At 36.3% G+C, this 24,778-nt stretch overlaps 1 protein-coding gene across 1 annotated transcript; it reads left to right on the top strand.

Annotated features, from left to right (window-relative positions):
• Window positions 1–607: 607 nt before the first annotated feature.
• On the top strand, window positions 608–24,474 carry LOC128030615 (nuclear receptor-binding protein 2). Its single transcript, XM_052618382.1, has 18 exons — window positions 608–1,133; window positions 17,409–17,531; window positions 17,710–17,811; window positions 17,899–17,988; window positions 18,090–18,130; window positions 18,997–19,091; window positions 19,204–19,227; window positions 19,556–19,639; window positions 19,857–19,912; window positions 20,028–20,123; window positions 20,214–20,346; window positions 20,774–20,876; window positions 20,969–21,019; window positions 21,110–21,245; window positions 21,399–21,452; window positions 21,537–21,600; window positions 21,717–21,772; window positions 22,280–24,474. The coding sequence occupies exons 1-18, from the start codon at window positions 1,014–1,016 to the stop codon at window positions 22,376–22,378; spliced, it is 1,527 nt and encodes a 508-aa protein (XP_052474342.1). The 5' UTR covers window positions 608–1,013; the 3' UTR covers window positions 22,379–24,474.
• Window positions 24,475–24,778: the final 304 nt, after the last annotated feature.

The raw sequence follows: 24,778 nt of genomic DNA, 5'->3' as shown, positions 1-24,778 counted from the left end.
CCTTTGAGAACCAGAAATTGTCCAAAGTGTCCTTAAATTAAAATATCTGTATTTATTTCAAATAGAATCAGAAATGAATATTTGTCAAGTATACTGTTTCATTAAAAAAATAGAAGAACAAATGCCCTTTGATTTGAAAAACTGTTAAATTATCTTTTTTTAAGTGCGTCTTAAGTGCCCAAACACATTTTGGAACCACTGTAGCGAAAAAGTGAGAAAGGGTTTTAAGAGTATGTGGAAGGTTTTCCCACCTGCCTAAATCCTGTCACTCCTTTTAAATACTAGTTGCAACACTCTACAAGTCTTGACTTGAGGAAGCCTAAATTACATACAATTCACTGTTTAGTCACTTTACTAGAAACTCAACACACTACTGTGTTGAATGGCATGCCAAGGCAACATTGCAAACTTGTTTTATCATTTGAACTGTTGTTTCATGTGTAGGCCATATTGTTTATAGACCAATCACCCTTTTCCATTGTGTAAATTACGACTGGGGTTGAGTAATCTGACATGCACTGAAATGTTTTATGACACGGGACAGTAAAAGGATCACTGTGCAAATTGTCTAAGCTTTACGGTAGCATATTAAAAAAGAGGAAATTCAGAAAGCCCCAGCCAGTCGGGAAAGCTGGACTGAGGTGAAATGATGCTTGTAGGTCGGGCTCTTTAGCACACCGTGTAAGTGTAGGGCGGGCTGCGACTGAACCTCCACAGAGACCCACGTCTGTCACGTACGAGACCGCCTGCTATCTGGTGCCTTATCCTCTTTTCTAAGATCCCTTAAGGATGGGGTTAAATTCAGCATAGCACTGCATATTTTATCTCGCTTTTAAAAGCGCTTTTCGCAAATCGTGTCGTGTGTTATATTATTTATGAGCGAGCTGTAACTCTGAATCGTGACCAGCGATATTCGTCACTCTTCGATATTCGTTCATGAAACACGTTTGCAGCGACAACATTGCAGCCTAGCTGGTCTTAAAGGGGCAGTGAAAGCAGCACGAAAGGGTAAAATGACTATGTCCGTCCCAGAGAGCATATCGGGGTCCGGGGGGAAAGAGGAGGAGAGTGAAGATGAGAGTGAGATCCTGGAGGAAAGCCCCTGCGGCCGCTGGCAGAAGCGACGGGAACAGGTAACGTTACGTCTCGAGGCTAATGGACAAATGAAGCATCGCTGTCATTTTCTAGTAAAGACGACGACTGGATGGGACTTAATTGTGTATTTAACTGTTTTTTAAGTATTTAAAAGGCTCTGCTAATGCAAACAGATAGCATGGTGTGTTTGTGAGTGTCTTCGCGATAAAACAATCCTGTTGGTTTCTGTCCACATGGAGATTTTACAGTGATTTGCAGCAGTTAAACACCTGAAGAATTTCTAAAAAGCAACGTAAATCGAAGCACTTATGCTTTAATAACAAATATTTGTGGTTGAAGGACATTTAACAGCATTTCGGAAGTGTTACAAGTAGTTTTCGCATTTGAGTTCACGCACGGCCCCTCCCCCATCATCCACGCACGCCGCGGATACAGCGCACAGAGAATAAGTTGATGTTATTTTTATTTGTTTGTTTCATGTTCTTTTCTTTTTTTCTTGACCTTTTATCTTTTGTTTTATGAGATAAAATGGGCGTGTTGGTGTCAGCCCACTCCTGTTGGCTCGTGTTGAGGCGTTAAGATCTTGGCTTTCTTTGAGATAAGTCACAGATACAGTATACTCAAGTTTATCAGTATTGGCACACGTTCAGTCCATCTATCTTACAGCACACTGGAACCTTATAACCTTATCTTTTAACCATATACTACTTAGTAGTGTTAACTGTGAAACTTTTTTTTTAATGCTAAATAAATTATGATTTAGTTTAGACAACCCTTCCCACCTACAGTGTAAAATCTACCTGTTTGATTTACACTTTTCAGAAGCATGCAAACTGGTTGACTTCTAGTAAACATGCTTATTTAGTAAGTAAAGTAAAGTGGACTAGTTATTGCATGTCTTTCTCTAAAGAAGTATTTCTGTCATCAGGTTCACCCAAAAGTGAATTTAATTATTTAAGTTAGTTGATCTTGTTAAAGCATTTTAAAGCTTAAGTTTAAAGCTGTTTAAACTGACTCAAAATTATATAAAAATGTAAACAGAATAATATTATACCTGTTATATATCAGGCCATTTTTATTAGAATTCTTTTTTTTTTTGACAACATTCGGTGGATTATGTCACCTTTATTTGTATAGCACTTCATACAGTATTGGTTGTCAAAGCAGCTTTACAGTGTTAAACAGGAAAATAGTTTGTCAATAATGCAAGAAGACAATAACGGAGTCATTTTTCCAGCTAAAGTCAGTTTGTTGATGATTCAGTGATGTCATCATCCTGTTCAGTTCTTTTCTTTTCAATAAGTCTGTGCAATCAGTCAAGGGTCCCACTAAGCAAGCCAAAGGTGACAATGACAAGGAACCAAAGCTCCATCAATGACAGAAATGGAGAAACCTTGGGAGAAACCAGTCTCAGTTGGGGGGCTAGTTCTTCTCTGGCCAGACGACACCAGCATGGCGTGGTTTCATTCCAGCCTGCAACACAGGTGCAGAGGACTCGTCTGGTTCTCGTGGCCTTGTGCTTATGGTTGTCTGGGGCGCATCTAGTTGACTTGCTGACAGTCAGGTCTGTTAAGATCGTCTCTAGGTGCTGATCCACCATCTGGACTCGATACGGACTGGATCTGGGTAGCTACAATTATCTCGGAATAAGAACGAAAGAGACTAATATTAGTGTAGATGCAATTCTTCTTACAATGTAGCGAGTACATGGGGTGTTATGGGAAGTGTTCGCGGTTCCAGTTGACTTAATTAATCCAGCCTAACAATCCTTTAATGGATTTGAATTATAGAAATGCGTTAGTATATTATGTGTATGTCAAGTTAATGAGATTGTTACTATGTAACAGTAACTTAATTAAAACTAATAAGAAAAAAATTAAGCTTAAGCCAAACTAAATTAATTTGAAATACCTGTTAATATTTAATGAGTGCTTAAAAGCATGGAACATAATACACTCGCCTCATGTGGATATTCATAAAAGTTTTCCATTTTATGTTACTAGTCATCCTAAATTTCTCAGAGGTCAAGGGAAAGTCTCAAGAGGGGGTGATTTATGTGTTCTTTTTCCATGATGCTTGATTGTGAGAAGCAATAAAGATGCAAAATTTGATTAAAACATTGGGGACAAAGTGGCTGGAGCACAATTAGTAATTATTTCCTCCTTGTGAAAGGCTTTGAGAGCAGGAATGTTATTAGTATGTGGCCTGCTCTTATTGCGTCAGTGTTGTTAATGGTGCCAGAACGCAAAGTGTTTGCTAAGAGGAGGACAGACGTGCTTGTACAACAAGAGTGAAAGTTTTGTTTTGCAGTGGTGTGGTGGTTTTCTTTCCTCAGTGACGCTGACATTTAAATGAAGAAACGTTGGACATGCCTCACAGCTGCTGTTCTGTGGGTTGTTTCAGTGTGAGTGTAAGATGCTGTAATGTTGGGAGTTTTTTGGGTAGTTGCAAAACTCATGCATTTATATTTGTTTCGACAGTTTTAACCTCGTGACATTAGGATTGCCAGCCAAATAGTTTTTTGTAAAGTGGGCTTTACTACTAAAAAAAAAAAAAATTTAATAATAATAATAAAATTGGACAACCCACCAAATGTTTTATTTATATTGTAAATAAATTGTAGCACACTCCATAATTGAAAAACGACAATTGAGATCTTTTGATATTGCATTTATTTGACATAACATCATTAAAAGTCGAGAAATGGAAGTCTAATTGCACGTCCACAATGATACAAGATAAAATTCTTCAGATCAAAAAAATCACTTTGAGAGTGTTTCCAAGATTATTGTTCTGTGCCATAATCATGGCAGTTGGAGTGGACTCTGCTGTTCTTTTAAATGGACAATGATTTTTAAAACTTAATTGTTATTATTATAGTAATCAGGCTTAATGTGAATTGGCCCTTATGCATTGAAGATGTGTATACTACAGAGATCTCAACATCACAAACTGTACACTGACTGGACATAAAGTCTACAATCAGAAGTTGGATATTTTGCTTTTGATAAACATTATTATCATCAAATTCCTTCATTTTATCAACAGAGTTTTTGAGCAGATGTTTACCACGGTTCATCCCCTGAGCACGTTTGTGAGTGGAAAAACTCAAAGTGAAAATGACTCAGTCTGCAGATGGCTGGGCAATGATGTTTTCTGGCAGAAGTGTGTTATTTTTCACGTAGGAATGACATCCAAACCAGTGCAAATCAAAACCATTGTTGTTTTCAATTGGCCTTTATTCTAACTTTTCTTTTTAATCTGTATTCTGTTGTGACATGTGAAGCAGCAGAAATGAATTGGCACATTTTCGAGTTTAGCTATAATTAAGGCTGCAGAATAGGGAAGTTATTGGAGAGATTTCTGTGATAGCAAGCTTGTTATAGCTCTCAAACACGTTTGTTATGCAACTGTTTTCCAAACGTTTTGCTGTTTCTCAGAAGACTTAATGAACCCATTTGTGCAGTTTGATCAGAATAATTAATTCATGATGAGAGATAAATATGCAATGCACACAGTTGTGGTGTTCTACTGAGTATCATCATGGCTGTATCAGTTTCAGCATAAATACACAGAAATGTATTTATGCAAGGCAGTTTGAGTGATGTGTAGAGACACAGAGGAGAATGTTGACAAAGGAATTGTTGAATAAAGTAGTCATTATTTTAGTTTTCACTGATGGCAGATGGACTATCCTGATGATGCTTTTCATACTTTTCTCGACCTTGACAGTGTAACTTACTTGGCAGTCTTTGGTACAGTCACAAGCCTCCCGGTTTTCATCCAAAATATCTTAAATTGTGTTCTGGAGACGAACAAAGCTTTAACAGGTTTGGAACGACATGGGGGTAAGTGATTAAAGGTCCCATGGCATGAAATTGTCACTTTATGAGGTTTTTTAACATTAATATGAGTTTCCCTAGCCTGTATATGGTCCCCCAGTGGCTAGAAATTTTGATAGGTGTAAACCAAGCCCTGGGTGTTCTGCTCTGCCTTTGAGAAAACGAGAGCTCAGACGGGCCGCTCTGGAATCTTCCCCTTATGTTGTCATGAGAGGAAGGTTACCTCCCCTTTCTATGCTTTGCCCGCCCAAACATTTACATTTAATTCAGTCGCAATGTCAGTACAGGTGTTACAAACAGACTTTTACGATATGGATTCAACTGCACTGACGCAAACAGTGAGTAACAGTTTTAATTTCTGTTGCCAGACAGTGCGACTCCTGTGAGGCTGGCACCTGTCCCTGAACCCTCAGGCGCGCTAGTGCGCCCATTCGCAAAAAAGGAAACCACGCCTCTACTACCGCAGGCGTTTCTTTTTCCATATTTTTTTATTTATTCGAATAAAATTTAAATTTAGAATATTCGTTGACAGCCCTACTGCACACTTGCCCAAACTGCCGTTATAATGAATGACCTTGTTATGCTGTACATCTTACTGTATTCATGTCGATATTGTGTTTGCTGTTAGTTGTGGTGAAAGCATTTTGTTAAAGAAAATGCTTTGCAATGACGAGATCACTGCATTCACGTGATAAACAGACTGTCTACTCAATGCAGCGATTCATGTGATGAGAAAATATCTAAAAAATAACGCTTTAATCAACACTTCCACGATTCGTTAACCTCGACAGCTGTAATAGTAAAAGTATTTGAGAAGGTTTCCACATGTAATACGCAATCGAATGCAAAGATGTCAGCCAATCACAACAGTTGGTGTTTAGTCTCACAGCAGACACGCCCCTTCAAACAGAGTAATCAAGCCAGAGGGCTAATATCAGGATATAAAAATGCCTTTTATTTTCTAAATTTGTTATGTAAATACCTTACTAACTATATGAGTACACCTCGGGAAACATTAAAAAACATTACAAAAAAGATAATAATCCACATCATGGGACCTTTTAATGTCAAAATTTTAATTTTGGGTGGAGTATCCCTTTAACTAGTAAACTACAAACTAAATCAGTGAATTATTAATGGTATAACAATTAGGGATGTCAACGATTAATCGATGATCGATTAATTGTCGATAAGAGATGCAATCGATTAAGGCTATCGATGGTCGGTTAACCGATTCAATGTTGGGCTCCGTGCGGCTCATGCGCACTCAACACGTGCGAGCGGCTGTGAGTGACGGTGACGATATATAAAAGCATCATCATTCATTCACAATGTACAAATTAAGCTTTTAATGTGATTTAAACTTTAAAGTACATTAAAATAGAAACAACATAAAAGTTCTTCAACATTAAATGCAATAGAAATGAAGTTACTAATCATTTCATCAGATAACCGTTTTATATCGTGCGCTTTGCAGGGCTGCGGGACACAGTGACAGGACAGGTAGTCTATTCATTCCTACAACTTGTTAATTCATTCCTACGAATTATTAATGTGGCAATTGTCCATGTTTCATTAATTTTGTTCCCTAAATAACCCATGATTTAAGTGAAATAAGGGAACAAATTAATAAATCGAACGAATTCATGAAATCTTTAATTTCCCTTCCCATGTTTACCACAGTAAGAGATGCGAAAACAGTTATTAAAAGCGAAAGATAATAAAATAAACCTGGGAAATTAGAGGGTTAGACTATGAAGATTTAGGAAAAGAAACGATGCCTAAATATACTGAATTTGTGGAAATTCGTGACCAACCGGCAAACCAGAACAAAGCCGCGTAAATGAAGACTATGGGGTCCAAAAGCATGGTCGCGATCTAACATTTTCCAGTTAACCTATTATTCCTCTAATAAACAAAGCTTTTATACCACACTTGTCATAATCAGATCTTATCATTTCTAAATAAATAATTGCTGGATTCAAAACAGCGTTTAATAGGCGCTGTGACCGACACATTCCTGGAGCATTCACTGCTGTCACTAAACGATGACGCCGAGCATCGTTCACAAGTTTCTGCATGGACCTGACTAGGGCACAGGTTCTAAGCCCTGGGACAAAATGGGATGCTTTAAGGAAAATTTATAGCCTACTAAGTAATAGGCCCAACATAAAAATAACAATTTTTTTTTTTTTTTTAAATAGGCTATGCGAAATATATCCGACTTAAATAGGCTAATTAAGATTAACGGATTTAAAACAGAAGTGTGGGCGCTCCATAAGTTCACAAAAAAAAAAAAAAGGATGACAACGCATTCTGTTTGTTTGCTTTATTTTACAAGAGCACAAATCTTCTGTTTTTATTGTGAGTGTGCACAAATGAAAGTAAACACTTTTGCGGAAAATATATATATTTTTTTTTATGTCTCAGCTGTTTCGATCGCCCCGGAGCCTGCTGCACACGTATATTCTAGCGATTCAAACTTACATCGCAGTCTGTTCATTATCAAAATAAAATGTCAACTAAACATTAAAAGGTTACACTGGTCAGTTTAAATAGACCGTAGTATACCGGTCCACTCTGCTGTTATGCCAAGGACGTTTTTGCTCATATGAAGAGGATCATCTTTTCCGTCTATATGCGAATGCGTGTTAAGTACAAGCCTAGTTTACATTATAAATAATAGTTTAACATTCAAATACATTGCGAATATGGAAACATTTCGATTTGTGCCGAATGAGACATGAGCAATAACCTCCAAATAAATCTAGCCAAAGCCGCGCTCGCTCATCCTCGTCTGCACGCATGCACTGTCACGATCTAATGCGCTGTATGCCGAATTTTTAAAAATCTGACATTTTCTAGGACAGAATCCAGCAGGATCAAATTAATGTGAGCAACTGTGTTTTGGTGCAGCAGCGCCGATGTAGTTCACGTAATGTGCAGCGCAGTCACACGCGCTCCACATTTCGGATAATTTTATACAATAATGTCAGTTGAAAACATTGCAATTGTGCTTTAAAATACAACAACGAGCACCACAAAACCATTTAAAGAGGCGCGTTCAGCGTTCTCTGTGCGGGATTGGAAACTGTCAACAAAGTAAAATTACCTCAAAAGTATGGCGCGCTCTCTTCATTTTATCAAATGATCATAATCGCATCTATTCATTTTATAATCCTGCTACTAGCATTTTATTCAGACTAAAACCTCTTTAATTCAAGTGAGAAAGCGTTTTGTGTGTGTGTGTGGCTTTTGCACATCCTGTCATACCGCTGACTGTGTGCCTGCAATAGACGCATTTTGCAGTATTATGGTTAACGATTAATCGATTAATTGATCGTTAATTTAAACGACGATCGATCATGGAAATAATCGAAATTTGACATCCCTAATAACAATTGAATAATAGTGAGCTAAATATTTTGAAATATTTTTATATTTAATTTGAAAACTGAATACTTCTTTTTTTTCTTTTCTTTTTTTTCTTTTAACTCTAGAAGCTGCTAAATACATGCAGCCAGTACAGACTTGCTACTGTAGTTTTGTTACTCTGAACTAAGTCTGAATCACATTATGCAAAGGTAAAGTTTAGACACTGGCTTAGATGTTTTGTAACTTGCTACAGTTATCACTGTCAATCATAGCAATGACTCGCAGAACAATTTAGCAGATTCACTTGCATAATGTTTGACACTCGCTCTTGTCATTCCTGAAACAGTATACAGTAGTGTATATATAATAGAGATTTAAATGCAGTTTCAATGCAGCTTTACAGTATCAAAATAGAAAAAGTGTGTCAGTGCAAAAGGACAATAGTAAACACTCAATTTTCAGTTAAGTATACAATGTGGTCTTCTTAGACAATTTTTTGTTTTGTTTTGTTTTTATTGTGGTTGGATGATGTAGAGAAACTAAGCGAAGGGCGCTCCCCTTATAGCACAGCTAATTTTAATAGTTGACCGGAAATGACTGAGCTGGCCAGGAAGTAACAGTGCATATAGTCTATTCAGTCCTCACACTGCTAAAGATTTTACAAGAATCTGTGAAAAATGCAGACTAACTGCTTAAGGTCTTAAAGGTGAATAAGAATGGGTAATTTGCATTTTTCACAATTATTTCACAAGTCTTTTGTCATTCCTCAAAAAGAAGTAAACCTTTCTACTGGAGGCCCTCATAGTGAGGCCAGAAGAAAAGGCTTGTCTTAAAATAGCTCAGCAGGTCACTCACTTCTGTCTTTAAGAGGTTTGCCATGTTTTAGTTGAGCAAACAGAATGTCCCTATGTCTTTCAGCATTAGTTAAGTTGGAGGACTTTGGGTGCTGACCACTTTCTTTTCTGCAAACTTTCAAACTACAGCAATTGTTTTGGAAACACTTGGTTATTATGAATCTCCTAACTCCTGATTTACAGATTGTCTGTAGAAATCCGATGTCTTTGGGTTTTCTTCTTTGTGCTTCATCTGTGGCAGGGTGACAGTATATGCCTTGATGGTAGAAATGGTAGATACATATGCCATTGACGTGATCAAATTCAAAAACGCCATTTTAAGGCCAGTTACGCCTTAGTAAAGGATCATTCAGGAGTTCAGTCATAAAAAAAAAAGAAGAAATTATACTTTTGTTGAACAAGAACACATTGAATTGATCAAGAGTGGAAATAAAGACTTTTAATTTTAAATATTTATATTCAAATATTTGCTGTTCTTCTGAACTTTCTATTCATTAAATGCCGCGTTTCCACTGCTGGAACTTTACCCAGGAACTTTGGGCTGGTGTGTGTCCACCGCAGGAACCAGGATCTAAATAAAGTTCTGGGTAAAAAAAAAAAAAAAGTTGCCCCTCAGAAAGTCCCTGCTCATGAGAAAGTACTTTTTCGAAGGTCCAGAACTTTTGGGGGCGGGACTTGGGCGCTAAACGTGCTGATTGGTTGAGGTCACGCAGCATTGTTTTTCAACCACCATTTATTAAGATAATTTTCAAAGTATTACTGTTATTGTGTCATGAAATGTAATTTTAAAAGTATTTCAGGCGAGAATGTAGTTGTTTTAAGCTCAAATCTGCGGTTTATTTATAAAGACGTCACCTATATAAAAAATTTTTTAACGATTTCCGAGGCGATTAGCTGGCTATATAAAATATAATTCATTTTTGATAAATCTAACATGTAATCTTTGGTCTTTAATCAATTTACCTATTAATATGTTAAAATTTAAAATAAAAAGAGGCAATACTGTGATATATTTTGTTTTATTGTAATGTAGGCTATATGTGACAGATTTCCCTGAACTATATTTCTGCGGCTATTATTATGTTTAAATGAAAACGAGCAGAGGCAGTGGTGTTTGATATCATATTTTGTCTTATTGTAAATATACACTGAGGAGAATTGAGGTAGCCAAGGTGAGCTGACTGATGATTCAAGTGCGCTGCTGTTTGCAGAATTACCGGACTTGCGTCGTCCTGTCCACAGGAGATCACAATCCCGAGTCCTGAGTCGAACTCACAAACTATAGTTCAGTCCGAAATATTGAGGGTACAAATCCGAAATTTTCATCATTTGTATTGAGAAACGGGCACAAACTTAAGTCACCAGAGTATTTGCCTAATCTTCACAGTGCTTTAGACTGAGGTGGAAACACAGAAAGCAACAGGTTTGTGGGGGGAAATTCCTGTGAAAAAAAAAAAAAAAAAAACGTTCCTGGTACAATTGTTCTTGGTAATTTCAGTGGAAACGCGGCTAAAGGGTAAAAATGTATCATGCTTTCCACAAAAATATTAAGGAGCACAACTCTTTAAACTTATTTCAGCATATTTTAAGGATTTCCGAAGTGACACTGGAAACTGGAGTAATGGCTTCTGAATATTCAGCTTTGATATCATAGGAATAAATATTAAAAATATATAAAAATGGAAAAATTATTGTAAGATTTCAGAATATTTTCTATTTACTATATTTCCAATTAAATAATTGCAACCTTGGTGAACACAAGAGACATCTTTCAAAAGCATTAAAAAAAACAAAAATGTTTAAACTGTTGTGTATATTGTGATATATTCATAAATCATTATCAGGTTTTGATTATGCCATCAACTCCTGGTGTGCTTATGAGACACTCACTGGCCCCTTGAGTTCTCAGCCACTGAAAGGTGGTGATGATACATGTACATGAATTAACCCAGTGGTGAACCCAGTGGAGAGGAACTGCAGATTTATTTGTGTGTGTGTGTGTGTGTGTGTGAGAGAGAGAGAGAGAGAGAGAGAGAGAGAGAGAGAGAGAGAATGAGCAAGTGAGTGAGTTAGAGTGTGTGCATTGGCTAGTGGCCAGTGTGAAGTAAAACCAGCAAGCGCCATCTGTCTCACTGCATTAAGCCATCCATATGGTATTCTCTCTCTCTCACTCATTGCATGTTCTTTTGTCCAGATTCTAAGAAAACAATAATGTTGGTCTTCTTATTCTGACCAATGTTCATCTTCATCACACTATATTATCAAGATCCTCTCTGATTGGTGTTTGGCACTGGGCTCCAGTAGATTGTGCCAACCTCTTTCAAAGATCCCAGATCTCCAAGAGGACTGGCAGAGTGGGTTTCCTGCGACAGCCAGAGGATTAGTGGTTTGTTCACAGAATGTTAAAATGGTCACACATTAATATAAAACTACAGTTTTTATCGTTCTTTTTCACATAATAAATGTCAAGTCAGTACTTTGTAAGCTTGTTTTTGTACGCTTCTATGTGACATTTTAACTCCAGTTTTTTAATCTGGAATGGATGATGAAACGTATAGCTGAACCATATAGCTTCTTAACATTAGCTTTGGTTGATGTTGTCTAAAAGTGATAGTTCATCTACAAATAAAAATTGTCGTTCCAAAGTAGTTTGACTTTCTTTTTTCTGTGTGACACAAAATATGATACTTTGAAGACGTTCAGGTCCAAACAGCATCTGACCCTATAGTTTTATTATATATATTATTATTTTTTTCATCAAAATAAATTGTCTGCAGAAGGAAGTCAGTCATACAGTTTTGGAATGACTTGAGGGTGAGTAAATGTTGATAGAATAATTATTATTATTATTATTTTGGGTGAAGCGTCACTTTAAGATTGGTGTTGATCATTATTATGGATATCGGAGACCCTCTGTTCAAGATCTCTCATATAGAAATTATCCTAATACCTATATTATTGTATTTCTGAGGTTTTCTGTAACACTGAAATTTCCTCTTTTGTGAATTCAGTGTAAAACTGTCTGTAATCTGTCAGTTTAAAATTCAGAACTTTTTTTATTTTATATTTATTATTGCTCTCAATTGCAGTTAGTGTATTCGATTCACTCTTTCCCTCAGGACTTGGTCTGATTAATTGTGCTAGAATAATCTGCCGCACCTCTTCAGTTAGTTAAGACAATGTGTCTATTCAGAGATTTGAATTCAGAGACGTGAGATGACAGAGATAGGCCATTAGTGTCATGTGTGAGCGAGTCTGTAGAATTAGCTTTTGATGACAGCTTGAGTATTTCAGCTCTCTCATGCTCTGAGAGTCCTAAATAAATCTCATGTGACTGACTAACAGTAACTAGACCAGAACTTTCTGATTTCACAGATACAAGATTTAACTGGAATTTCATCCAGCGTGCAGCTTTACTTCCACTGCTGGGGGTTAAATAATCCATAAAATATGACTTATAAGATTTGTTTTTTTACATGGCTCCTATGGTCCTGGAAATCCTGGAAATTTTTAATTGTGTTTGCCCGGCCTTGAAAATGTAAATTAACAAAATCATAAAAGTCATTAAGAAAAATACTCTATATGTACATTTTACTAGTTTTGTTCTGCTTTTTAAAAATTTTTTATTTGTGAGTGAATCTTTAATTTATTTTTTTAAGTTTACTTGGGTGTTTCTAAAGAACTGGCATTGAGCAGATGGTATTTTTGATTCATGTATGGATTACACTGTGCCTTTTTTTGTGTGTGTGCATGCTTTATTTTCCCTTTTTTATTTTTATTTTTTAGAATGTCACAAGTAAAGACACTCCTTATTTCAGCTACCCATATTCATGTGTCACTCTTGTAATCTAGGAGAACTTTGCTCGGTCTCCTGTTCACTTATCACCAGGACTGTGATTTATATATGTGTTTAGTTTATTCTAAAACAAGATTGTGTCTAATAATTATGATTGTTGTGTTCATACTGGTCCCTTAACCCACCTAAAAGTTAGGTCTAAACTACTTGTTTATCTTTTCAAAGCTGGATCGTTTTGGTTTGGTTGCTGCAGGTGTTATTCTCATGCCACAACCTTGAACAAATGCCAGTTTTCAGAACTTTGCGACAGGAAGCAAAAGCTATAGAGGAAGAAAAAGAACTGCTTGAAGAGGAGGCAAAGCTTTCAGTCCATTCACACCATGGCTTCTCACATCTACAGAAACACAAAGCAAGGCATTCATAAGTCATGAGTGCAGTGACTAACACACTTTTGCTTAGACATCACATCATGCTTTTAGTCTATAATGCTCTTTGTTTACCTTTCTCTCATCGTCCTCCTCCCTACATCTCCTTTTGCTAAGTCATCCGATGTTGCCTGCTACTTATTGCACTGTTCTTTATTTATGATCCTTCAGCATTGATCGCTCTTCGCATTAACCCCTCATTCAAACTAGAGCTTTCGATCCTACAGGCCTGCTGTGACCGTTCCTCACTTCAAATCATGTCAAGTCATGTTCAAACCTAGTGGCGCACTTGCCGTGATGTGGCTTTTAAAATGTTCCAGTTTATGTGATAAAGTTGTGCATTAGTCACCACTGGCCTGTATTTGGGCTTCTGGCATAGAGAATAATACCTTTCTGCAGATCACAAACAGCAACTGACCACATACTTATCAAATAATGCAACTATAGACCTGCCTTAGACTACTTAAATTCCTGGCTTACGTTTCATCCTCCTACTTCCACAAACACCTCTACCTTGCCCGGTTTACCCAGAAGCAAAGCTGTTCATCACTTAATGCTGATTTTGCCAATTCTTTATTTCCTACATGAATGAAGGATAAAAGGTTGAGGGGTTTGGGAGAGGGATGCCCCGAGGCAAGAGCTGAAAATACTACACCTCTGTCAGCACTCTTTCTTTAGGAAAAGTTACAGAATACAGCTTAAGCTTGTAGAGCGTGCAATGAAAGCTTGATGAGTGTGACACTTTACTCCTAGGATTATCACGTTGAGTCCTCCTTTTGAGTGACTGCCAAGTGTGTGAATCTCAGGAAGGTCAAACTGATAGCGTGCTCCAAGTGTCTTAGTACATTTTCTGAAAATCAGTGGTTTTTATCCTTGTCCTGTATGTGTGATTCATTGCATCCTGACCATTTCTAGTAACTAAATGGGAAATGTTGAACCACAGTCATTTTTAAACCAGGATTAATGTAGCCTTGGGTTACCTGTTCATATTCAATTAATCCTGGTAAGACTTTCAGAAAGATTCAACACTTTACATTGATTAACAGGGAATAATTGTGTTCATTGGCTGGGCAAGTGTAATATGTGGGCAGGTTATTATAGATACATATTTCCTGATTCAGTTAGATTCTGATTCATTCACAAGCTCTAGAGTCGGTTTAAATTTGACTTTTCAGTTGAGTATATTTCAGTTATATAAGGTCTGTTTTGCTTGCAAGTAATTCTTTCTCAGTTAACATTAAATATAGGAAATCATCTAACTTAGTATATTAAAAATATTAAAAATATCAGATTTCAACAATAGGGCTCAAACCTGGTTAAATTTAGAAACAAATGTAATAATCAACATAGTTCAAAACTTCTATTATATATGTGTGTGTGTGTGTGTGTGTAAAAACCTACATTTTTAGCAGCTGTTACTCCAGTGTCACATGATCCTCAAGAAACATTTCTCATTATAATCAATGCTGAAAACAGTTGTTGCTTAATATTTATTTATTTATTGTGGAAACAGTTACACCTTTTTTTTCAGTATTCTTTGATAAAAAGCAAGTTCCAAATAATATCACTTATTTAAAATAAAATCCTTTCTAAATATATACAATAGAAATCTTGTATTAATATATTTCTAAACATTCAATTATTAGTTTTTATTTATTCATAATTGATTTTACATCTGCACAAATTTTAATGTATTTATAATTTATGATAATTATCAGGCTCCCACGCTCTGCAGATTGAAGTGCCTTTGTTTTTCATTTCATGAATACCAGCATTTCTGCTCATCTCAGGCAACTCCTTAATTTTTTCTGTGAACTTTACCACAAGAATGCGGTGTCTCCTTCATGTCATGTCATGTGTTCATTTCCACCTCCAGACCCCTAAGTAGGGTGCCTTCAGGCTGTATTGGTGGTCATGAGTGAGATGGAGTGTAGCTTGTTTTCACATCTGGAATTGGGTCTCTATCCAGCGTCTATCAAGTGTGTTACAAAACCTATTTTGTTCCAACATTTACAGCAAAGTGGAGACATGAGTGTCTCCTGTATGTCAGTTAAAGCTGTGGCGGCAGATCACCTTTGTCCATCACAAAGGCAGCTGCCCCATAGAGAGAGGTTTATCGTTTGTTCCCAGACAAGACAATCAGTTGTGTCTGAGGGGCCCAGTAGGCATCTGGGTTTAGCGTGCTGAATTCAGGAACCATTCATGATGATAATTGTGATGATAAAAGCTGAATCTGCATATTAAGTGCTGATTCATCCAGGTATGCATGCAAATCCATTCACATTTTCTCTTTGTTAATCCTCAGAGATGTTTGATAGGATATATAAGGGGAAACTGAGCATGCACGGTTAGGTTTCCAGAGATGAAAGTAGTTCCACAGAAGAGCAACTTATTAGATTTCATACATTATGCAGGAAGAGGTAATACAGCTGGAAGCGTATCTGTGACAGACGCAGGATAGGGGATGAAAGGGCAGGAAGTGAAGATCCTAATGTTTGTTTTCATCGGGAAAGCTGTTATTTGGGTTCATGTCAGAAAGGATTTCGAAGCACTGTATGTCAGATGATATCAGCTGGTTTTATGGGCACCGTGTTCCCTGTTATTTGCTATTAAGAGTTTTTTTAACAACTTCTTCTCAAACATTCTTTTTAAAAACTCACACACAAGAGACCAGAAACCAAACTGTACACCACAACATTACTTTGACAGAGGCTTACTTCATCAGTGGGCTTATTTTTATATGGAAGATGTTGAACATTGATTTTTAAATGCACTAGATCTTAATTTAATAAATCTTTGCATCCTATATGTGCATCACTAGTGCTATGAGCTACATTAGCCAGGCTCAACCGCCTGTGATTATACACATAATTTGGAGACGCCAGCTGGGTAGAAGGTTTTTTATTTGTTTACAAAGACATTCCTTGTCTGTTTTTGCGGCAACTAGGGAATTAATTAACTCCAAATGTAATTGGACATGCTTTTAGTGTCCTTGTGTTCTCTGTCTTACGTAACCAAGCTTTGCTTTGCTCAGCCAGTATTAGTAAAAGTGTCATAAAACTTGTTTTTTGTGATGAAAATTTGAATCGGCCAGTCTTTTTAATGGCCAATATTTAACCTCTGAGCCTGGAACACAATGGCAATTGACAGTGAGTGTGCAGTTTTTAGGATAAGACTTTGGAATGTAATCATCAATCATGCACATCATTTGTGCTTGAACTGCTACTTGACTTGACACAATTTAGCCTAACAAACTTTAAAATGATTTTCCAACTTGTTCTACTCCTATTTTGTTGTGACTGAATGCCCTTGACCAATTAAGAAGCTCTTTGTTGAAGCATACCAAACATTGTTATCAGTTTGTAGTCGTATGGTTTTAAATCTGAGATCCAGTTGAATCCAAAGACCTTTAGAGGGCAGCTGGATCTCAGCGTGACTGGATCATGTGTCTGTCGCCAAAACCTAGCGGAGTTCACCGATCAGCCGGAGGGGAGCGGATTCAGCCTATAAATATAGAAAATCAAAACATGAAGATGCTTGTTGGTTGGTTTGCTTTTAGGCAGTTGTGATAATAAAAGTCTGCTTTTGTCCAAAAAAAAAAAAAGTGGAGACTTGAAGTGTTTGGAGAGCAAACAGCAGTTTCTGTACTTTAAACTTAATTTACAGCATTCCAAAGACAAAATGCAGGCAAGAATTAACAGGCCATTCAAAGTCAGTGTTGTCATGCTCGCTCCTCATAGCCCAAACCACAACGTGCACCATGGGATAGTTGTGGAGCAAGGGGGCGGCAAGGGGGTTTGTCCTCCTCCTTCACAGAAAGACTAATTTCCTGTACTAGCAGTACCAAGAAGTTGATACTAAAATATCACATTTGCAAACACTGTAAAAAGTTGTGCAACGAGAAGTAAACATTGCAGATATGACTGGCTAAATGGTACTTTGTATGAACTTGGCCGAGTCTGGAGTGCCAAACTCACTTTCGCCCTTTCCTCTTTCTCCATGTCCTTTTTTTCTGTTTTAGGTCAGTCAGGGAAATGTCCCAGGTATTGAGAGTGCGTACTTGGCCATGGACACTGAAGAGGGGGTGGAGGTGGTTTGGAACGAAGTGGAGTTTTCAGACAAGAAGGTTTTCAAGTCCTTTGAGGTAGGACCATGCTTGTTTTCCCAAATCAGTGTTATGGCTGGGATACTTAGTATGCTGCTCCACAAACATCTGCGTAATGTTACTTTATTGGAGTATCATCATGCTGGAATAGTGGTACTGTGACAGAAACAACACTTGAAATGTGAAACCAAGAGTTGATGTACTTTGTGTTATGCAGGAGCGGATAAAGGAGATGTTTGAGAACCTGATGCAGGTGGAGCATCCCAATATTGTGAAGTTTCACAAGTACTGGTTGGACATGAGAGAGAGCAGAGCGAGGGTGAGACAGATGCAAGACACACATGCTAGAAATGAACTTTGCCCTAAATTCAGACTTTCACGTTTTCTTTCATTTCGTGCCCCACAGGTAATTTTTATCACTGAATACATGTCATCTGGAAGCCTCAAGCAGTTTTTGAAGAAGACCAAGAAAAACCACAAAACTATGAATGTGAAGGTGAGATGTTTTCTCAATCATAGAAAAGTTAGAGGACGATGCCACCTTCTGGCAGAAATATGACAAAATCATAACACACTGGTACTATCTGTATGTCTCAGGCATGGAAGCGCTGGTGCACGCAGATACTCTCTGCACTCAGGTAGGACATTGAGGATTAAGTATCATCTCCTGAAATCACCTGCACATTTGCTGTTAAAGCTGAAGTCAAATAAAAATATTTTCCCAGCTTGATATACAGAGACAGCTAGAAGTCAGTAAACACTGTGACTCTGTGCCACTCTGAAAACATTTCTTTGGTTGTTTGAGCATCTTGACCAACCCAGCATAGCAACACTGACTCAGAAAAGGGTGTGAGTTTGGGGGGTGGGGCTGTCAGTTTGTTTGGCCAATCACAGATGAGGGGAGTGTGGGACAGTTATGTTTCATGACACTAGAAGTTACACAGTTCAGCTATTCGCTTGTTAAATCTGACGTCACGTGTCACTGCTTCCGTGTCCAAACGCTCTATCAGATACCACGAGAAAACAACAAAAGATGCGAATATAAACTCACAATGTGATATAATAATACCAGGAAAGCTATAATCCTAACCTTTTAACTCCATACTGAAGTCCCAGATAGCCAGGCAATGAAAATATAAATAAATAAATATACAAATTATTTGTGTTTGGGATGCTGTGAGCACGGAGACTGTAGTGTACACCGTAAGTTTCAAAGTGTTTAGCTTAAATGATTAATATGAATAAACAGTGCTCATAAACGTCTGCTGAGGTCGTATTTTCAAGTGAAGCCAGTTGAGACCTGGATAAAAAAATATATATATATATAATTTTATTAGCTAAATCTTTTTCTCTTTAAAATGTATTTTATTTTTAAAAAAAAATTTAAAAATCATTATTATTTTAATAATGCATTATTATACATTTTCAGTGTTTCGAAGGATTTGTGTGTGTGTGTGTGTGTGTGTGTGAATACAAGTACTAATGTTTTATCTTTTCTGTCTAGTTACTTGCATTCATGTGATGCACCCATCATCCACGGTAACCTGACCTGTGACACCATCTTTATCCAGCACAATGGCCTCATAAAGATCGGCTCAGGTTTGACACTAGCCTTGTGTTTAAGGTTTAACTCGAAAATTTGATGTTTGATTATTTTTAACATGGAACATCTGTTTTTAGAACAGTAATATGTCTCTTCTTTCTTTTACAGTTTGGCACAGGCTGTTTGTTAACGGTAAGTCCATTCTGAGCTCTCTATGTCATGTGCACAGGAATTTGCTTATCTTGTCAGAAAGAAAACACTGACTGTACTTTGACTGTTTCCTTTCCTTCCTTCCTTAAACAATGCTTCGTATATTGGCCAAAAATCCTGGCAGTTAAATAATGTACTATAATAATAATTGTCAGCTTTCACAATCTAAGACATAAAGAAAATAAGGCATGCTTTGATTTATTTTGGACTCTAGCCCATGTGCTAGAGATATTGTACGTTTACTGGCAATCATTTTTCCATTCATATAATGTAATAAAAATAGAGTTTGAATGTTGTGTGTTTCTCTTAGTATTTGCTGAGGCGATTCATGGGAATGTGCATCAACATCGAGATGAAATGCGGAACCAGCATTTCTTTGCTCCGGAGTATGGCAGTGAGTATCCGATGCCTTTTACTATATTATCATGATTCTCAATCTGGAAAAATTAGAAAAAAAAACTAAAAACCTGGGCATTTATTTATCAGCAAAGAAAATTTGTTTTGCTCATAATTTGTAATACATTAGAAAACTGCAAAATATAAATTGTACTTTCATGACATAAATATAAATGTTCACTTTCATGACATTTCTTTGTTTTCTCTTTCTCAAGTTGCTGAAGATGACTACGCCATTGATATCTTTTCATTTGGCATCTGTGCCTTAGAGGTCTGAGTATTACTTTAATGATCCTTTACTATCAAAAAAAATAGCAGATTATAATAATTACGAAAGAAAGAGATTATGTGTGACTTTGAATTTTGTTTTCCCTGCTCACCTTTAGATGGCAGTACTGGAAATCCAGGCCAATGGAGACATTTCAGTTTCGAAAGAGGCCGTTGATCATGCTGGACAATCACTTGAGGACCCTCTCATGAGGGTAAAAGATTTTAAGTGTATGTTTATAGCTAATACAGCTCTGTTGAATGTTTGGGGTTTACTGTAATGCCTTCATCACTTACACTGACAGGAATTCATCCAGTCGTGTGTGCACACCGAAGCCAAGACGAGACCTACAGCTCATGACCTGCTGTTCCACAGAGTGTTATTTGAGGTCCACTCCTTAAAACTGCTTGCTGCGCACTGCTTTATCAATAACCAGTGTAAGTGGGACATGGAAAACACTTTCGTGCATCCTTTCCTCAGAGTATAAATGATTTAATTCAGATCTTAAGTTCCACCAAAGAGCAAAAAACTTTAGCCTTGAAATGTGTTTGCTATATATCTAAAAAAAAAAAAAAAAAGATTGTATGCCTTTGCATTATCTTCTTTATTATTACAAAGTGAAATTGTGCATTTTAAAATCAACTGTTTTTATTTGAATTTAATCTTAATTTCCAATTCCTCACAAATCTATATGTATGTAAATCTATATATTAAATACATTAAATAGAGATGGTTTTTTTAATTTATGTTTTTATCTTAAACATAAAATAAATGTTATGCATGGCACATTTATGCAAAAGGAAATTGTTGCTCCTTCATATTTCTTTTTGGTTAAGGTCTTAAACGTAGTTTAATTTTCTCCAGATCTCCTTCCTGAGAATTGTGTGGAAGAGAAAACAAAATCTTTTGATCCTAATGGCATCATGGCAGAGATTAATCATCGTGACCGACCTGGAGTCCATCTAAAGTAAGTTTCTCAAACAAAATGTTTGAAGTTTCTGATTGTTTCCCACTTTCCTCTGACATCCTTCTCTCTTTATTTTTTTTTTTTTTTTCAAGGTACTCTCACGTTTCTCCTCTGGAGCTGGACAAATTCCTTGAGGATGTGAAGTGAGTCACAGAGAACATCAGCTGATCTTAGATTTAGACTGTTTTTGTCTCCATACTTGATCATTTAAAACCTTTCTTCTGCTCAAACAGGAACGGCATATATCCCCTCATGAACTTCGCTTCTCAGCGGCCGCATCCTATCCCTCGCGCTCTTTCTTTGTCACAGGAACAGATGGAGACTGTGAAGACCCCAACCCCAGAACCACAGGAGACTGAAACCAGAAAGGTTAGAATATGATTTATGTTCGAAACAATGTTGAGAGTTACTGACTCCTGATCTATTGCTCCATGAGACTCTGTCCTCTTAAAAACCTGGTGTGTTTGATTTGTGCAACAGAAAAGAGGCACTAAATATTCAAATCCTTGTGGTTTCATACAGGTTGTCCAGATCCACTGTAATTTGGAAGCGAATGAGGAAGGCACAAGGAGTCACGTAAGTGACCATTTAGTTTTGCTTAGCTTCTTCACCTGAAAAGTTGTGGACATTGTGCATCATCTATCCTTTCTTTCTCTGTAGCTCTCTCTCTTTTTAAAGATGGATGACAGGCTTCACCGTCAGCTCAGCTGTGATGTTTTGCCATGTAAGTACATTTTAAAATATTCAAATGTGTTCTTGTTGCATTTATTTTTTGAGAATAAAAATGAGAGTATATGAGATGCATGTAAATGGCTGAAAATATCTTCTTCTTTTTTTCAGCGGACACTCCCAAAGATTTGGCTAGTGAATTGGTTCACCATGCTTTCATCAGTGAAGTAAGCTTGAGATCTTCTAAACATCAGGCTTCTTCATGCCTTTCAATCACATTTAAAGAAAAGAGCTTATATTATATTTATATACTATACTTACTATATTTAAGAATATACCATTTGCTATATAGTTTGTATTGTTTTTTTTTTACATGTGTATACTGAATATATTCTGAAAAAAAAAATAATAATATATATATATATATATATATATATATATATATATATATATATATATATATATATATATATACTGAAATGTATAGCTATTTGGTGTAATGGCAATTTCTATTTGGTGATGTGCATTATGCAAATAAATTACAGGGTTAAAATTTGAATTCTATCACCCAACCATAAGCAGTTTAACTGAGGAATTAATAGAAAATCAATACTTGTATATAACACATTGTGCATGATAAATCTTTAGTCCTCTAGTGTGTAGGCCAAACAGAAAACCTCAAAAAATAGCTTTGCTTTGTGTGATTGTTATTATCTTGTTTTTGTGTCATGCAGGAAGACTGTGAGAAGTTGGCATGTTTTCTTGAGGATGCATTTTATAAGCACAGGTCAGGGACGTCCACCTCTCCTACTGCCATGGCTGTGATGAACTAAGCCCAACTGGTCCCATAATAGACAAACCGAGATTGAAGACTGGGTCAGAGCATGAGGAAAACCAATGGTGAGAGATTCAGAAGAGGGAAATGAGACCAAATACGCAACATTACATGAATGAAGGTCAGGAAAAGATGGCTTCAGAGTAAGTTACGGGACTGGGGAGAAAGTCTCACACCATACCGCATGGTAGCTGCACAAACTCCAAAGAGCTCAAACTGTTCATTTTGATCTTGAAGGATCTCGAAATACTGCTATCATCTCACCATGATGAACACTTCTATCACTTGCAGAGATTCTGCCTCAGTGCCAGCATTTTGATTGTGATCAAATTATTTTTTTTTGTAATAACATCCCTCCGAGTCATTGTGTCTATATGGCATAATCCATTGTCATCTAGCAAAGGACAAAATCTCAAACAGACAATTTTGTTCCAATATAAATGTGTTATTTATTATTTTAAACTATTAATGCACCAACTTGGTATACATGTTTAAAAGTTCAAGCAAGGAAATGCATCAAAATGTTTAATTCTACTTTTCTAAATGATCTTGTTCTGTATGCTTTAACAAGCTGACGTTGAGTAAACAAATGTATGGTACTATGACAAAAGTGCTCTTGGAATCTGTTGTACTAATGTATTACATCACTTTATTTTTAGATGTTAAAATGTGTTTCTAGCTCTTAATCTTGAATGATTTTACTGAGTTTAAGATGTTGATCTCAATTGCTTTTTTATGCAGATAGTAACTTAGCAGATATTTTAAACAATGGCAATAATGGTATCCTTAAGTATAAGATTACAATTCAAATGTTTGGGGTCAGTAATGTTTATTTTTATTTTTTAAGAAATAAACTTTTTTTTATCCAGCAAGGGCACCTTAACTTGGTCAAAAGTGACAGTAAAACTTTTACATTGTTGTGAAAAAAAATCAGTTTTGAACTAAATGCTGTTCTTTTAAACTCCTATATTAATCCTAGAAATTTTATTTTATTAGAATATTTTAACAATATTTCTGTTTTACTGTATTTTTGATCAAACTTAATGCAGCTTAAAATCTTACTGACCTCAAGAATGTTCCATCTGATATTTGCTCAGTTTTAAGCAAAAAAGCAGGAGAGCATTTAATCCATATTTCTTTTACCAAGAAAAAGCTTGAACTTGAATTTTTTTATTTATTTGCCGCCTTAATGTGAATATGACCTGATCCTAGATCAACTGTCTGCTCAGAGGTGTTATAAATATGGAGGTCCAGTTTACTTTTAATTATTTCTTAGTCCCTTACACTAATTAATTCATGGTGATAGCATACAATGAACTGACGTTTACTGAATCAGAAGAAACAATGGTTTACTTTAATAAATCCCTCCACTGGGAATGAAGGGCTTTTATTCTATTTGGCATTTACATATTACCACAGTATGCATGTTTTGTGTCATGTAAAAGGAATCATATGCTATTTTGTATGTATTCTATATGTGAGAACTTGAACCTTGTCACAGCCAAAGATATACTGGGTGCAGTGCTGGCAAGAGTGGGTACTACATTGCAAATATAGGGTCCTGTATTTGACTAACACTTGCATTTTTACAACAGTATTCATTCTGTGAAAACATCCATGTTGCCATTCCGTCCAAAGCAATAGTATCTGTTAGGGATGCTTTCAGTACTGTACTCCCCAATGGCTTCGAAAATATTTGCATGTCAGGAAAGGAATGCTTTTAAAGAATTGTTCTTTTTTTGATATATTGGCATGGTTGCACAATGGATGTATTGCACCTTCGGAAAACTATTACAAGGGATTTGTATTCTCCTTTTATTCTTGCTAATTCAAATGATTCATATGTCATGAAAAAGTCACCATCCTCCCAGTGTTATTATAAGACTCCAATGTCTTGCAATGTAATACATTTGTACGTAGACGCAAGAGATATGAATGTACAGTAACTGTTTAAATATGCTCTTCCTAATTCCTGGTGTCCTTTCTCATCTTAATCAAATACATTAACCAGGCTTTTGCTTTTTTTATTTGTGTTGAACTTGTATACTGTGACATGAAGTACTATAACATTAAATTATAAAATGAATACTTTAATATGGCTGAAGTTATTTATTTTGTGTAATAGCATAAAAAGCTCTCATATAATTAATGTAGGTTTCAACTGATGTAAAGTGCTCTCAGTACAAGGGGACTTTTCAGGTCAGGTATAGGGACAGTTGTCACATGGTTTATATGCATACAATTTTTTATTATTATTATTTATTTATTTATTGCCTATTCTACTGTTTTAATGTTGCTGAAAAACACATAACTTGCTGCTTATTGTTAGATGATCACTAATAGCCTAATATATAATACGATTTATTAATATATAATAATTACATGAATACGTGTCTAG

Source organism: Carassius gibelio, chromosome A2, assembly GCF_023724105.1.
Source record: "Carassius gibelio isolate Cgi1373 ecotype wild population from Czech Republic chromosome A2, carGib1.2-hapl.c, whole genome shotgun sequence".
NCBI classification, from domain to species: domain Eukaryota; kingdom Metazoa; phylum Chordata; class Actinopteri; order Cypriniformes; family Cyprinidae; genus Carassius; species Carassius gibelio.
The sequence above is the reverse complement of the archived record's forward strand: the minus strand, read 5'-3'. Positions and strand labels throughout refer to the sequence as shown.

Bases quoted from the DNA above. Each gene is read 5' to 3' on its own strand.
- LOC128030615 (XM_052618382.1), top strand. From the start codon at position 1,014: ATGACTATGTCCGTCCCAGAGAGCATATCGGGGTCCGGGGGGAAAGAG. The intron at 19,913-20,027 runs GTCTGAGTATTA...GCTCACCTTTAG, and splicing joins TTGGCATCTGTGCCTTAGAG to ATGGCAGTACTGGAAATCCA. The intron at 21,246-21,398 runs GTTAGAATATGA...GGTTTCATACAG, and splicing joins AGGAGACTGAAACCAGAAAG to GTTGTCCAGATCCACTGTAA.